Source organism: Rhinoderma darwinii, chromosome 3 (assembly GCF_050947455.1).
Source record: "Rhinoderma darwinii isolate aRhiDar2 chromosome 3, aRhiDar2.hap1, whole genome shotgun sequence".
In the NCBI taxonomy this organism is placed as follows: Eukaryota; Metazoa; Chordata; class Amphibia; order Anura; family Rhinodermatidae; genus Rhinoderma; species Rhinoderma darwinii.
In genome coordinates, this window is record NC_134689.1 from 380736243 (window position 1) to 380752522 (window position 16280).

Here is a 16280-nt window from a genome sequence, read left to right on the forward strand (position 1 = left end):
CCCTGTAGCGTTCCCTGTAGATAGTGCCCCCTGTGGCATTCACTGTAGCGCTCCCTGTATATGGCCCCCTGTGGCGTTCCCGGTATAGTGCCCCCTGTAGATAGTTCACTGTGGATAGAGCCCCCTGCGGTGTTCCCTGTAGATAGAGCCCCCTGTGGCGTTCCCTATAGATAGAGCCTCCTGTACCCCTGTGGCGGTCCCTGTAGATAGGGCCCCATGTGGCATTCACTGTAGCGCTCCCTGTATATGGCCCCCTGTAATGTTCCCAGTATAGTGCCCCCTGTAGATAGTTCACTGTGGATAGAGCCCCCTGTGGCGTTCCCTGTAGATAGAGCCCCCTGTGGCGTTCCCTATAGATAGAGCCTCCTGTACCCCTGTGGCGGTCCCTGTAGATAGGGCCCCATGTGGCATTCACTGTAGCGCTCCCTGTATATGGCCCCCTGTAGCGTTCCCAGTATAGTGCCCCCTGTAGATAGTTCACTGTGGATAGAGCCCCCTGTGGCGTTCCCTGTACCTGTAGATAGAGCCCCCTGTGGCGTTCCCTGTAGATAGAGCCCCCTGTGGCGTTCCCTGTAGATAGAGCCCCCTGTGGCTTTCCCTATAGATAGAGCCTCCTGTACCCCTGTGGCGGTCCCTGTAGATAGGGCCCCATGTGGCGTTCCCTGTAGATGGGGCCCCATGTGGCATTCCCTGTAGATAGGGCCCCTATATAGTCCCCTGTAGTTAGTGTTTCCTATATAGTCCTATGTAGTTAGTGTTCCTATATAGTCCCATGAAGTTAGTGTTCCCTATATAGTCCCCTGTAGTTACTGTTCCCTATATAGCCCACTGTAGTTAGTGTTCCCTATAGTCCCCTGTAGTTAGTGTTCCTATATAGTCCTATGCAGTTAGTGTTCTCTATATAGTCCCATGAAGTTAGCGTTCCCTATATAATCCCCTGTAGTTAGTGTTCCCTATATAGCCCCCTGTAGTTAGTGTTCCCTATATAGTCCCATGAAGTTAGTGTTCCCTATATAGTCCCCTGTAGTTACTGTTCCCTATATAGCCCCCTGTAGTTAGTGTTCCCTATAGTCCCCTGTAGTTAGTTCCCTATATAGTCCCCTGTAGTTACTGTTCCCTAAATAGTCCCCGGTAGTTACTGTTCCCTATATAGTCCCCTGTAGTTACTGTTCACAATATAGTCCTCTGTAGTTATTGTTCCCTATATAGTCCCCTGTAGTTAGTGTTCCTTATATAGCCCCCTGTAGTTAGTGTTCCCTATATAGTCCGATGAAGTTAGTGTTCCCTATATAGTCCCCTGTAGTTACTGTTCCCTATATAGCCCCCTGTAGTTAGTGTTCCCTATAGTCCACTGTAGTTAGTTCCCTATATAGTCCCCTGTAGTTACTGTTCCCTATATAGGCCCCGGTAGTTACTGTTCCCTATATAGTCCCCTGTAGTTACTGTTCCCTATATAGTCCCCTATAGTTACTGTTCCCTATATAGTCCCCTGTAGTTACTGTTCCCTACAGTTAGTTCCCTATATAATTCCCCTGTAGTTACCGTTCCCTATATAGTCCCCTGTAGTTACTGTTCCCTACATAGTCCCATGAAGTTAGTGGTCCCTATATAGTCCATTGTAGTTACTGTTCCCTATATAGTCCCCTGTAGTAACTGTTCCCTATATAGTTCCCTGTAGTTAGCTCCCTATTTAGTCTTCCGTAGTTACTGTTCCCTGTATAGTCCCCTATAAATAAGGCCCCCAATGCAGTCCAGAGTAGAAGGAAAAGGAAAACAATACATTATATGCTTACCTGTCCCGTTGCCGCTCCATCCTCCAGCAATGTCAGTCCTCCTCATCACTAATGCGCCGAATGGACGTGGATACAATTGAGGGCCGGGGACTGGTTCCGGCTTCCCACTTCACCCGGTTCTGCGAACCGGCTGTAATTTTAACAACCAGTTCGGGAGAAAAAGGGCGAACCGGCTGGATCCCACTCCTGGCTGCTAGTATCCCCAGGTTGCTACCCCTAGAGTAATCTTCCTTGGCATCAGCCAAAATGGAAAGGCATGGTTCTGAAACAGCAGACAATATGAAGAATCAGGTACAGCGTAGATTAGGACAGGCGACAGACGAGAACTCACAGTTCACAGAGCCAAAGGTCAGGCCAGACAGCAAAGGGTTGTCACAAAACAAGGTAAAAGGTCAAGAAAGGTGGCAGACATGGATGGTCAAAGTACAGGCAGAGGTCAATTACAGGTAATCCAAACAAACAATAATGGAGGGTTTCACTAGCAAGCTTGGAGGCACCTAATTGCTCAAGCAAATGATTGATGTGGGTGAGACCATTTAATAGCCTGGAAAAGCTGGGTATAAATTTGGGGCATTATAGCCCTTTAAGGGAAGAAGGGTAGGAACGCACTTAAAGAGGCTGAGATGCAAAAGGAGAGCGGGGGAAATCGGGGCCGTGGCCAAACCTGAGGGAGAGAGGGATGCGGCGCCTGCCAGGAGCCAGAGAACGCCAGGGAGAGGTAAGTGTATGGCAATGTAGGGGAAAGGCGGCCATTACACATTCATTTATTTTAATGGAGGTTATGTAATACTGCATTTCAGCTGCTTTGCCAGGCAATATCACCTATTTGCGGGGGGGGGGGGGTTTCAGAAGCCACACCTGTGGCGATCAGCTAATCGTTGAACTGCGTTCGATTGAGAAAAGGGTTGTCTTGATGAGATAATCCCTTTAATTAAAGGTAAATGGCATCATAATTTTTTGTTTTTATCCAAACACAGTGTAAAGGATCTGCCAGGCACAACTTCTGTATCTACGCCCATAGGTAATCAGTCTGCACCTGCTTCTATGTCAGTGAGACTGACTCCATCTTCCACCACTCAGGATGGCAGGCTTAGGAGTGGGAGAGCCTATCACAGCCTGGCCAGACGGAGCTAGCTCCCGCCCTCTGTCTATGTATACCTGCCTTTCCTGTTCCTCCTTGCTTGTGATTCTTCTCTGTTGGTTTCCTGGCCCTGCTGCAGCTTCTTGAACTACTTGTCCCTGCTTCGTATTGACCCTGGCTTACTGACTACTCTCCTGCTCTGCGTGTGGCACCTCGTACACTCCTGGTTTTACTCGGCTCGTTTACTACTCTTGTTGCTCACGGTGTTGCCGTGGGCAACTGCCCCGTTTCCCTTTTGTTCTGTGTTCCCTTGTCTGGTTGTCTGTGGTGAACTTATTGAGTGTAGGGACCGTCACCCAGTTGTACCCCGTCGCCTAGGGCGGGTCGTTGCAAGTAGGCAGGAACTGAGTGGCGGGTAGATTAGGGCTCACTTGTCTTTTCCCAATCCCTGTCATTACACACAGGGTTCAAATGATCTAGACTACATTTATATAAATGATTTCAATAAAAATATCAGATTGGTGATTCATTACCATGCATTAGAATCTGTTCCATTTGATATTTGCTAATTTTCCCATAGCTCCTATAACTTCCTTGTTTCTCAGGCTATACACAAATGGGTTTAACATCGGAACGGCGGCCACGTAAAGCAAAGAAATAAGCTTGTCTTGATCTGAAGAGTTTTCAGACTCTGATTTCATATACAAAAATAAGATTGGTCCATAGAATAATATGACAGAAGTGAGATGTGATGAGCAGCTAGAGAAGGTCTTAAATCGACCCTTGTGGGAACGTATCTTCAAAATGGAGCAAATAATGCGCAAGTAGGAGAACATAATAAATAAAAACGTAAAAAACACCAGACATATGTCTTCAATAAACAAAACCATTTCTCTACTTGAAGTGTCGCTATTCGAGAGGCTCAATAATGTCCTTATCTCACAGAAGAAGTGGTTGACTTCAGAAGAATGACAGAATGGTAGACTATATGTGAGCAACGTAAACATCAGCGCGTTTAAGGTGCTTATAACCAAGGAGGAGGCTGCCATTATAATGCACATTTTTTTGCTCATCACCAGAGAATAATACAATGGAGAACACACTGCCACATATCGATCATACGCCATGCAAGTCAGGATAAAAATCTCTTCATCAACACAGAATATGAAGACATAGAGTTGGGTGATACAGCCCGAAAAAGAAATCTTCTTATCTGTGGCTAAAGTGATGTACAACAAATTTGGGAAAATAGCAGAAATGTATGTGGCATCTACGATGGACAGGTTACACAGGAAGAAGTACATTGGAGTATGAAGTTGAGGCATAGCCGAGACCAGTGAAGCAATAAGCAAGTTTCCAAGTACAGCTAACAAATACATGAACAAAAACCCAGTAAATATAGTATAAGCCATGTTTCCAGAAGTGGAGAATGCTAGGATATGGAACTCCAGTATTGTAGTGTTCTCACATACGTTCATGTTTGCAACCTAAAATCCAAAAGATACATTGTGACTTTTTTTTACATTATTTAGTATTTTAAATGGCTTATGTCACTGAAGACATTGATTACATATTGTTAGCATAGGCCATTAATGTATGGTTGGAATCTGACTACTGTGATTGCTAGAACGAAGCAGTGACATTACCCTTCAGCATCTGTCAGCGCCGCTTAGCTTTTTTCAGAGGCGGCATAACGTCACTGCCGCTCTATTCCAGTGATCAGTGGTGGTCACATCTAAAAATATTCTAGTATTACTGTGTTTGTTGAATTTTCACGTTATATACCAATGACTAATAGTATTTAGTACAGACGTCTCTAACCTGTGGCTCTGGATATATTGTGACTCGCTGGGTATTGCTGGGAATTGTAATTCCATAATAGCTGACGATTACCGTCAGATTCACCCTTTGAAATCTGCCACACTTCTGCAGCAAATCCACATCTGCATACACATGTGAAACATGCAAATTTAGTGGCAAATTTGGTGTGGACAAATCCGTGGCATTGGTACAGTGAAAGAAGTTGTTGCTCAGCTTTCCTTCACCCTGGGGAAATCTTTAGTTTGCCTTGTATCTAAAAGTCAAAGTAGAGTAGCTTATTGGCACCAACCTAGCATCTAGCACCCAAGGGAACATGCCACACCAGCCCTGACAGCTTTGCCCCGGCATTAAGGTTGTATATGTTACAATAAGGAATCACATGGGTGATAGTTTTCATAGAAAAAAAACCTGGTATATACTAAATGTCATGTAAGGAAACGAAAGATCCGGAACAGAGTGAATCCCTGCATGGTTAATAATTGTAATTTAAATCACTAATTCCAAGACATTTGGGTAATAAGTTAATAAAATATGAGTAATATTACCAGCGATCTTGATACATCTTCACTTGTAAGGAACATTGTATGCCTCAGTGGTTAAAATCAGGTATGAAATCCATGAACTTAATAAATGGGCTACAGAGATTTGTTCACATCTTGACATTTATGTCTCATAATAATGTCATAAAATTCCCAATATATAAGCAATGTACATGAATGACTATTATAGATTTCTTTGAAACAGGACTCTGTTTCTAAATTTATAAAGGAATCATTATACCTTAGAGAGAAGATGAATAATGAACCTCAGCGGAGTCATATTTTTTGCTAACTACCTGTGTGTGCAATGATAATAGCAAATTGTATAGTGCAATTAAAAAGGGGCATTCATTTCTTATTTCTTATTGGAGTATTCCAATTATTGACATTAATTACTTATCTATAGTATAAGAGATAAATCTCAGATTAGTGGGGGCATGGCAGTTTGGAGCCCCAACTATTGCTACAACGGGGGACCCCAGTACCCTGTCCAGCATCACCAACACTTCTGCAGAGGAGAGGTGGCTGAGCATATGAGTGTCTGCAGAGGAGAGGTGGCTGAGCACATGAGCGTCTGCAGAGGAAAGGTGGCAGAGCGCATGAGTGTCTGTCTGCACAGGAGAGGTGGCTGAGAATATGAGTGTCTACAGAGTAGAGGTGGCTGAGCAGATCAGTGTCTGCAGTGGAGAGGTGGCTGAGCAGATGAGCATCTGCAGAGGAGAAGTGGCTGAGCACATGAGCATCTGCAGAGGAGAGATGGCTCAGAATATGAGTGTCTGCAGAGGAGAGGTGGCTGAGCACATGAGCATCTGCAGAGGAGAGGTGGCTGAGCACATGAGCGTCTGCAGAGGAGAGCTGGCTGAGCACATGAGTGTCTGTAGTAAAGAGGTGGCAGAGCACATGAGTGTCTGCAAAGGAGTGGTGGCTGAGCACATGAGTGTCTGCAGAGGAGAGGTGTATGAGCACATGAGTGTCTGTAGAGGCGAGGTGGCTGAGCAGATGAGCATCTGCGGAGGAGAGGTGTTTGAGCACATGAGCATATGCAGAGGAGAGGTGGCTGAGAATATTAGTGTCTGCAGAGGAGAGGTGGCTAAGCAGATGAGTGACTGAAGAGGAGAGGTGGCTGAGCACATGAGCATCTGCAGAGGAGAGATGGCTAAGAATATGAGTGCCTGCAGAGGAGAGGTGGCTGAGCCCATGAGCGTCTGCATAGGAAGAGAGGTGGGTGAGCACATGAGTGTCTGCATAGGAGGAGAGGTGGCTGAGCACATGAGCATCTGCAGAGGAGAGGTGGCTGAGCACGAGTGTCTGTAGAGAAGAGGTGGCTGAGCACATGAGTGTCTGCAGAGGAGAGGTGGCTGAGAATATGAGTGTCTGCAGAGGAGAGATGGCTGAGGACATGAGCGTCTGCAGAGGAGAGGTGGCTGAGTATATGAGTGTCTGCAGAGGAGAGGTGGCTGAGAATATGAGTGTCTGCAGAGGAGAGGTGGCTGAGCACATGAGCATATGCAGAGGAGAGGCGGCTGAGAATATGAGTGTCTGCAGAGTTGAGATGGCTGAGGACATGAGCATCTGCAGAGGAGTGGTGTCTGAGAATATGAGTGTCTGCAGAGGAGAGGTGGCTGAGCAGATGAGCATCTGCAGAGGAGAGGTAGCTGTCACATGAGCATATACAGAGGAGAGGTGGCTGAGCACATGAGCATCTGCAGAGGAGAGGTGGCTGAGAATATGAGTGTTTGCAGAGGAGAGGTGGCTGAGAATAAGAGTGTCTGCAGAGGAGAGGTGGCTGAGAATAAGAGTGTCTGCAGAGGAGAGGTGGCTGAGCAGATGAGAATCTGCAGAGGAGAGATGGCTGAGAATATTAGTGTCTGTAGAGAAGAGGTGGCTGGGCACATGAGTGTCTGTAAAGGAGTGGTGGCTGAGCACATGAGCATCTGCAGAGTATAGGTGGCTGAGCACATGAGCATATGCAGAGGAGAGGTGGCTGAGCAGATGAGCATCTGCAGAGGAGAAGTGGCTGAGAATATTAGTGTCTGTAGAGAAGAGGTGGCTGAGCACATGAGTGTCTGTAAAGGAGTGGTGGCTGAGCACATGAGCATCTGCAGAGGAGAGGTGGCTGAGTACATGAGCATCTGCAGAGGAGAGGTCGCTGAGCACATGAGTGTCTGTAGAGAAGAGGTGGCTGAGCACATGAGCATCTGCAGAGGAGAGGTGGATGAGAATATGAGTGTCTGCAGAGGAGAGGTGGCTGAGCATGTGAGCATATGCAGAGGAGAGGTGGCTGAGAATATGAGTGTCTGTAGAGGAGAGATGGCTGAGGACATGAGTGTCTGCAGAGGAGAGGTGGCTGAGCAGATGAGCATCTGTAGAGGAGAGGTGGCTGAGCACATGAGCATATGCAGAGGAGAGGTGGCTGAGCACATGAGCATATGCAGAGGAGAGGTGGCTGAGGACATGAACGTCTGCAGAGGAGAGGTGGCTGAGAATATGAGTGTCTGCAGAGGAGAGGTGGCTGAGCACATGAGCATCTGCAGAGGAGAGGTGGCTGAGCACTTGAGTGTCTGTAGAGAAGAGGTGGCTGAGCACATGAGTGTCTGTAAAGGAGAAGTGGCTGAGAATATGAGTGTCTGCATAGGAGGAGAGGTGGCTGAGCACATGAGTGTCTGCTAAGGAGAGGTGGCTGAGAATATGAGTGTCTGCAGAGGAGAGGTGGCTGATCCCATGAGCATCTGCATAGGAGGAGAGGTGGCTGAGCACATGAGTGTCTGCATAGGATGATAGGTGGCTGGGCACATGAGCATCTGCAGAGGAGAGGTGGCTGAGCACATGAGCATATGCAGAGGAGAGGTGGCTGAGAATACGAATGTCTGCAGAGGAGAGATGGCTGAGGACATGAGCGTCTGCAGAGGAGAGGTGGCTGAGAATATGAGTGTCTGCAGAGGAGAGGTGGCTGAGGACATGAGCGTCTGCAGAGGAGATGTGGCTGAGAATATAAGTCTGCAGAGGAGAGATGGCTGAGGACATGAGCATATGCAGAGGAGAGGTGGCTGAGGACATGAGCGTCTGCAGAGGAGAGGTGTCTGAGCAGATGAGCATCTGCAGAGGAGAGATGGCTGAGCAGATGAGCATCTGCAGAGGAGAGGTGGCTGAGCACATGAGCATATGCAGAGGAGAGGTGGCTGAGGACATGAGCGTCTGCAGAGGAGAGGTGGCTGAGAATATGAGTGTCTACAGAGGAGAGGTGGCTGAGCACATGAGCATCTGCAGAGGAGAGGTAGTTGAGCACTTGAGTGTCTGTAGAGAAGAGGTGGCTGAGCACATGAGTGTCTGTAAAGGAGAAGTGGCTGAGAATATGAGTGTCTGCATAGGAGGAGAGGTGGCTGAGCACATGAGTGTCTGCAGAGGAGAAGTGGCTGAGCACATGAGTGTCTGCTAAGGAGAGGTAGCTGAGAATATGAGTGTCTGCAGAGGAGAGGTGGCTGATCCCATGAGCATCTGCATAGGAGGAGAGGTGGCTGAGCACATGAGTGTCTGCATAGGATGATAGGTGGCTGGGCACATGAGCATCTGCAGAGGAGAGGTGGCTGAGCACATGATTGTCTGTAGAGAAGAGGTGGCTGAGCACATGAGTGTCTGTAAAGGAGAGGTGGCTGAGCACATGATTGTCTGTAGAGAAGAGGTGGCTGAGCACATGAGTGTCTGTAAAGGAGAGGTGGCTGAGCACATGAGCATCTGCAGAGGAGAGGTGGCTGAGCACATGAGCATATGCAGAGGAGAGGTGGCTGAGAATACGAGTGTCTGCAGAGGAGAGATGGCTGAGGACATGAGCGTCTGCATCAGAGAGGTGGCTGAGAATATGAGTGTCTGCAGAGGAGAGATGGCTGAGGACATGAGGGTCTGCAGAGGAGAGGTGGCTGAGAATATGAGTGTCTGCAGAGGAGAGGTGGCTGAGAATATGAGTGTCTGCAGAGGAGAGGTGGCTGAGCACATGAGCATATACAGAGGAGAGGTGGCTGAGAATATGCATGTCTGCAGAGGAGAGGTGGCTGAGGACATGAGCATCTGCAGAGGAGAGGTAGTTGAGCACTTGAGTGTCTGTAGAGAAGAGGTGGCTGAGCACATGATTGTCTGTAAAGGAGAAGTGGCTGAGAATATGAGTGTCTGCAGAGGAGAGGTGGCTGAGAATATGAGTGTCTGCAGAGGAGAGGTGGCTGAGCACATGAGCATATGCAGAGGAGAGGTGGCTGAGAATATGAGTGTCTGCAGAGGAGAGATGGCTGAGGACATGAGAGTCTGCAGAGGAGAGGTGGCTGAGGACATGAGCGTCTGCAGAGGAGAGGTGGCTGAGAATATGAGTGTCTGCAGAGGAGAGGTGGCTGAGAATATGAGTGTCTGCAGAGGAGAGGTGGCTGAGCACATGAGTGTCTGTAAAGGAGAGGTGGCTGAGCATATGAGCTTCTACTCAGAGGTCTAACTTGTGACTCCTTGGCCCCGCTGTTCCATTTATAAATATGATATCTTCTTATGGGACAGAGGGGCGTTTTGATAACTTAAGCATCTGGACTCAGGTATGACTGTTTCCTCTACAACCAATATAACGTCTCCTCTGCTGCTGCTCCGGAAACCGCAAGCCCTTTGGATGAGCTACTTCGAAACAATAAATAAATACATATCTGACCCTTCATGCTCTGTAATACATCGGTGGTGTTCGACACATTGCAACATATTTCCTATCTGTTAATAGTCACAATAAATAATTTTTTTCGCCATGCATTAAGTTGCAGGAGATAAGATAAAGTGACAATTTTGCAGCTGTAGCCATTTAAATAGCTTTGTTGGTAATATAGAGAATGGAGAAGGAAAGTTGACACAGTTGTAAGAAATATTACACTTCTCTTTGAGTAGTACTTTTGCTAACAAGTTTCTAAGCAATATTTTGTTTTTATACTACCATAACGGCAGCGCTAGGGTTGGCACTAATGTATGACAAGTGCTATGGTTAATGCTGCTATATAATCTCTGTTATGTGGCTTTAAATTTCCCTTGGAATCTACTGTGGATGAAATTATGAGTAGTGCTTTGTGGTTGAAACTGCGGTCTGGGCTCTGATAAATGCCTAACACCCATACAACAGTGCCACTTAACATAATTTTTCCCAGTGCTGTCTCCTGGTACAATCCCTGCAGGCAGTAGAGGGACATCCCCTGTTGTGACAAAGCCACTTTAAGGCCTAATTCACACGAACGTGTCCGTTTTGCGTGCATAAAAAACGCAGCGTTTTGCGCATGTTGCAGTTCTGTGTCATCAGTGTTTGGTCCGTGTCTGCGTTATTTTTGCGCGTATGGCATCCTTATGTCATGTGGTTTTGACGTATGCACAATGAAATGAAGGAGGTGGTTTTCTTTTTCTCTTCATTTCTTGAGCAACTTTTGCGCGAATCACGCACAGCACACGGATGTGCGTCCTTGTGATGTCCGTGATTTTTACGCACCCATTGACTTCAATCGGTGCGTGATGCCCAATAAACACTCAAGTATAGGACATGCAGTGAGTTTCACGCAGAGGATACACGCTGCATGAAAAACACAGAATGTCTGAATGGCCCCATTGACTTACATAGGTCTGTGCGACGTGCGTGATTTTCACGTGCGTATCACGGACGTGAAATACGCTTGTGTAAATAAGGCCTAACTGATATAGCGAGACCACATCCACATCGACCCTGAGACACGTTCCTTCCAAATATAATGCATAGACTCCTAGTCATGATCAGAGAATATTGCAGTGTCTTACAGATTGCTAGATATCAATCATACGCCATGGAGATCAGCACAAATAAGTGACACACAACACACAATTGTGTAATGCAGGCAGGATACAGCATCTTATCGTCCTGCGTTAACAGTGTGGACAGCAATGTTGTCGTAGCCGGTGGTAGGTAATGTCGACAGGGAAAATATTGTACAAGAAGAAATCCATTGAAGTGTACAGCTCAGATATAAGACAGATGAGCGTGGTGATAATTACATTTCCAATTACAGTTTTTAGATACTTTTATAAAATTCCAGGGATAAGAACAATCTGTCCAGTTTCGGAGATGGATGATGCTAAATTCTACAATTGAATGACTGTTAGTATTTTAACATTCCAGCCTGAAAAGAGAGCAACTGTTTTCTTAAAACTTGTAAAATAATAAAAACATTTTTTTTCTAATACTGTAAAAAACTAAAATATCATAAAAATCAAGCCATGAAAATGTTGATCAGGTGATAAGGGATGAACTACTTACTGACCTGGAAAAGAACCCCTCTTTCTCTTTGCCATGACCGCTACCTTTCCTTTGCCTATAAGCTCACTTCATTATTAACTAATCTCCCTTATTAACAGTAAAGGCTGCTACTGCTACGCCAGGGTTGTCAACCACCCCGTGAACTTACAGACAGTCCGCAAAAGGCAGTGCCGTTGTGTCCGACAGAAAAAAACCAGTCTGTGATTTAGTCTCTATCCCCCGAAACGTTGCACTGCAAATGTACATGTGCAGTGCGAATAAGGGAAGAGGAGGAAGGACGGAGCCTAATGAATGATGATCCATGTGAGGTTGGTGCTGGGAGAGGACCAGTCCAGTCACCTGTCCTCACGTCAGTGACGTGAGGTCAGGTGACTGGATTAGTCCACTCCCGGACCGGCATCGACCTTACTCAGACTGCCGCCGCGTCATTCACTTGGCTCCGTTCGCCCTCCTTTTGCTCCTTAATCTGAATGACATCAGGCATAGCGGAGAGCAGGGAGTGAGTGGTGAGTGAGTCAAACTCCGCAGGTCAATTTATAAACATTCTTTCGGTGGATTTTTTATGCAGCCTGTGGATGGGATTTGTTCAAATCTCATCCACTTTGCTGCTACTGTAATACACTAAGGATTTTCAGCAATGAAATCCGTTGCGGAAAATCGGCAGTATTTACGCTACGTGTAAACCTGGCCTAATACTAATAGTCTCACTAGCTAATTTCCTAGGTTTACCAGTGGGCTGCGAAAATCATATCAGGTGCCTGTCAGTATTGTTACATACCTCTCAAGGTTCCTGTTAGTTCTGTTCGTTTTGCAGCACAGCACAGGTTAATTCTTTCTGTTTCTGAGCTCTGTTGCTGTGCAGCTGTTTCTGGTCAGCCTGTCATGTCTGCTATTTTAACCCAGTCAGTTCTCGCATTCATTGCATTGTGATTAAGATAGAATCCTGACCTGGCTCCTGACTGGTTGTTGCTATTATAAGGGCATGACTACACGTGGCGGAATTGCTCTGGAATTCCGCTGCGGACAGTCCGCAGCGGAAATCTGCAGCGTACACGTTTCTCCATTGCCTTCCACAGCTTTTTAGTTGGGTTCGTTTACACGTTGCGAACAATTCCACTGCGGAGCATAGGCTGCGGTGCAGAATTTGGTGTCCGCAGCATACACTGACTGTTGCGGACGTGTAGCGGACTTGTTGCGTACTCATTGCGGAATTTTTCCATTGACTTCAATGGAGAGTCAAAATTCCGCAATGAAGTCCACACATGTTATGTGTGCTGCGGAGCGTATTGGTTTTACTACCATGACATTTCTTCATTCTGGCCTGACCTATGTATTTCTAGGTCTACAGCCAGACTGAGGAAGTCAATGGGGCTCCCGTAATTACGAGTGACTACGTGTGTGCACCCGTAATTACGGGTGACTACGTGTGTGCACCCGTAATTACGGGAGCGTTGCTAGGCGACGTCAGTAAATAGTCACTGTCCAGGGTGCTGAAAGAGTTAAGCGATCGGCAGTAACTGTTTCAGCACCCTGGACAGTGACTTCTGATCACAATATACATCAACCTGTAAAAAAAGTTCATACTTACCGAGAACTCCCTGCTTCTTCCTCCAGTCCGTCTCCCAGGATGATGTTTCAGTCCAAGTGACGGCTGCAGCCAATCACAGGCTGCAGCGGTCACATGGACTGCCGTGTCATCCAGGGAGGTCGGGCTGGATGGCGAAAGAGGGACGCGTCACCAAGACAACGGCCGGGTAAGTATGAATTTCTTTTTACTTTTACTAGGGAAAGGGCTGTCCCTTCTCTCTATCCTGCACTGATAGAGAGAAGGGAAGCCCTCTTCCCCTCAATACGCAACGGCTAGTCCGCATCAATTTAATGCCCATTTTAGGCAAAGCCGCAACAGAATCTGCAACGCCACGTCTGGGCATACCCTTAATAAAAATGTCAGTCAGTATGTTTAATGCAGCTTTCTAATTACTTTTTATTGAAAATAAATGTTACTTTTTGAGATACAGCTGCTTTGTATCCTGTATACAGAACAGCTGTATTGTGAGCTAAAACCTGTATCCGTCATGTCCGCAGGACTGACGGGTTCAGTGTCAGCGAGTCCTGCGTGTTTCTGACATGCAGGATCGAGCTGTTACCGATCACAGGCAGCTGTATCTCAAAAAGTTAAAATTATTTTTAATAAAAAGTATTTTGAAAGTTGCACCAATCACACTCATAGACATTTTTATTTAAAAAAAAACATAAAACGATTTCAAAGATGTACATAACCTGTAACTACTGTACTTTATTTAGTTCCTGACCCCATCTCTGTCTAGTCTCTTTGCTATGTCTATCTAGACCCTGAAGTTCTACTCCCAGATCCTGACCTCGGCCTCGTTCCTGACTATGCTCCTGCCTTGTTCTCTGCATAATTGGCCCTATACCTGTAGTCTGCTCTCCTGGTGATGACCCTCAGCTTAGATCTTGACCTCACCATTGTACCCGTAGCACTAAGGCCACTAATCCGAGACTTTTCTCAGGGATCCACCTGCTGGGAAGTCCACACCTCTGTACAGAGGTTAAAGAGTAATTACCAAGTGATCCCTTAGACTCTGCTGCCCAGTTTAGCCTAAGTTAATCAGACTGTGGCTTCATGGGTCTACTTCTCCAATAAATGGTACGTGACATGCAACAATTTTTTAGAGCTCCAAGTGTTGTCGGTGGTGTACACCTGGGCAGAGTCAGAGAAGTCTAAGGACTGCTCCACACTTTCTGAAAGAGTGGTGTTTTGGGTTCCTCTACCATGATGTACCAGTGTCATTAACTTGCGGAAGGTCTCAATTCACAAGTTAGAACAGAAAAGACTGTGCCACCAATGACCTAGCAAGTTGGACTTGAAGCATGACACTGCCACCATAAAGTAAATAACAGCAAAGGTAGGACGAATATGGGAAGTTATTGAAATAATTATTTTTTCTGTACGAATATTAAAGGCATATAGTTAGGATATGCCATTAATGTCCGATCTATGGGAGTGTCTCTGACCTCCACCATTGTTAAAATGAAGGGTGGAAAGCAACATGCCTCCTAGTATTCTGTCGGCTCCACTTGGATTTTTCAGGAGGCTACACGCTATTATAATGCCATGACTGTGCGACCACCCCGAAAAAGTTGACAGGAGACAAAGTAGCTCACCGCTTTTCTTCTTCATTTTAGTAATTGGCTGGAGCAACATTGGTTGGATCTCCACTGATAGGTCATTGATGGCATATCCTAGTGAAATAACATCAAGTAACCTTTAACCCCTTCAGGACCCAGCCACTTTTGGACCAAATGACACAGCCTCATTTTTTAAATCTGACGTGTGTTACTATATGTGGTAATAACTTGGGAATGCTTTTACCTATCCAAGCGATTCTGAGATTGTTTTCTCGTGACATATTGTACTTTAAGTTAGTGAAAAAATGTGGTCGATATATTCAATATTTTTGTGTTAAAAACACCAACATTTAGAGAAAATGTGCAAAAAATTAGCATTTTCTAAATTCAAATGTATCTGCTTGTAAGACAGATGGTTATACCACACAAAATAGTTGCTAGCTAACATTTCCCATATGTGTACTTTAGATTGGGATTTTTTGAACATCCTTTTATTTTTCTAGGACGTTACAAGGCTTATAAGTTAAGCAGCAATTTCTCAAATTTTCAAGAAAATTTCAAAAGCCTATTTTTTTAGGGATTAGCTCAGTTCTGAAGTGGCTTTGAGGGCCTTATATATTAGGAACCCCACAAATCACCCTATTTTAAAAACTGCACCCCTTAAAGTATTCAAAACAGCATTTAGAAAGTTTCTTAACCCTTTATGCGTTTCACAGGAATTAAAACAAGGTGGAGGGAAATGTGCAAATTTTATTTATTTTTGCAGAAATTCCATTTTAATCAATTTCTCCTGTAATACTGAAGGTTTTTACCAGAGAAACAAAACTGAATATTTATTGCCCTGATTCTAAAGTTTTTAGAAATATCCCACATGTGGCCCTAGTGTGCTACGGGCCTGAAACAAAAGCCCCAGAAGCAAAGGAGCACCTAGATGATTTTTGGGCCTTCCTTTTCTTAAATTATATTTCAGGCACCATGTCAGGTTAGAAGAGGTCTTGTGGTGCAAAAATAAAGGAAACACCCCAAAAAATACCCCATTTTGGAAACCACCGCTTCCAAAAAGCACCCCAACATTTGTAAAGCAACTTCTCCAGAGTACAGATATACCAAACATATGGTCATAAACTGCTGTTTGGGCAAGCGGCAGGACTCGGAAGGGAAGGCACGCCATTTAGCTGATTTTGCTGGATTGGTTTCTCTGCACCATGTCGCATTTGTAAAGCTCCTAAGGTACCAGTACAGTGGAAACCCCCCAAAAGTGACTCCATTTAGGAAACTACACCCCTTGAGGAATTAATCTAGGGGTGCAGTGAGCATTTTGACCCCATAGGTGTTTCATAGATTTCATTAGAATTGGGCAGTGAAAGTTAAAAATTACATTATTTTCCAATAAGATGTAGCTTTACCTCAAAATTTTTATTTTTTTCAACAAATAAATGATGAAAAGCACCCCAACATTTGTAAAGCAACTTCTGCAGAGTACGGAAATACCAAACATGTGGTCATAAACTGCTGTTTGGGGGAAGCGGCAGGTCTCAGAAGGGAAGGCACGCCATTTAGCTTTTGGAGTACAGATTTTGCTGGCTTGATTTCTTTGCACCATGTCG

At 45.6% G+C, this 16280-nt stretch overlaps 1 protein-coding gene across 1 annotated transcript; it reads right to left on the reverse strand.

Annotated features, from left to right (window-relative positions):
- Window positions 1-3413: 3413 nt before the first annotated feature.
- On the reverse strand, window positions 3414-4352 carry LOC142750527 (olfactory receptor 5AR1-like). The gene has a single exon (XM_075859529.1). It carries the CDS (start codon window positions 4350-4352, stop codon window positions 3414-3416), a length of 939 nt encoding a protein of 312 aa, XP_075715644.1.
- Window positions 4353-16280: the final 11928 nt, after the last annotated feature.

What these genes read in the sequence shown, in the direction of transcription:
- LOC142750527 (XM_075859529.1), bottom strand. Translation starts at nt 4,352, where the DNA reads ATGAACGTATGTGAGAACACTACAATACTGGAGTTCCATATCCTAGCA.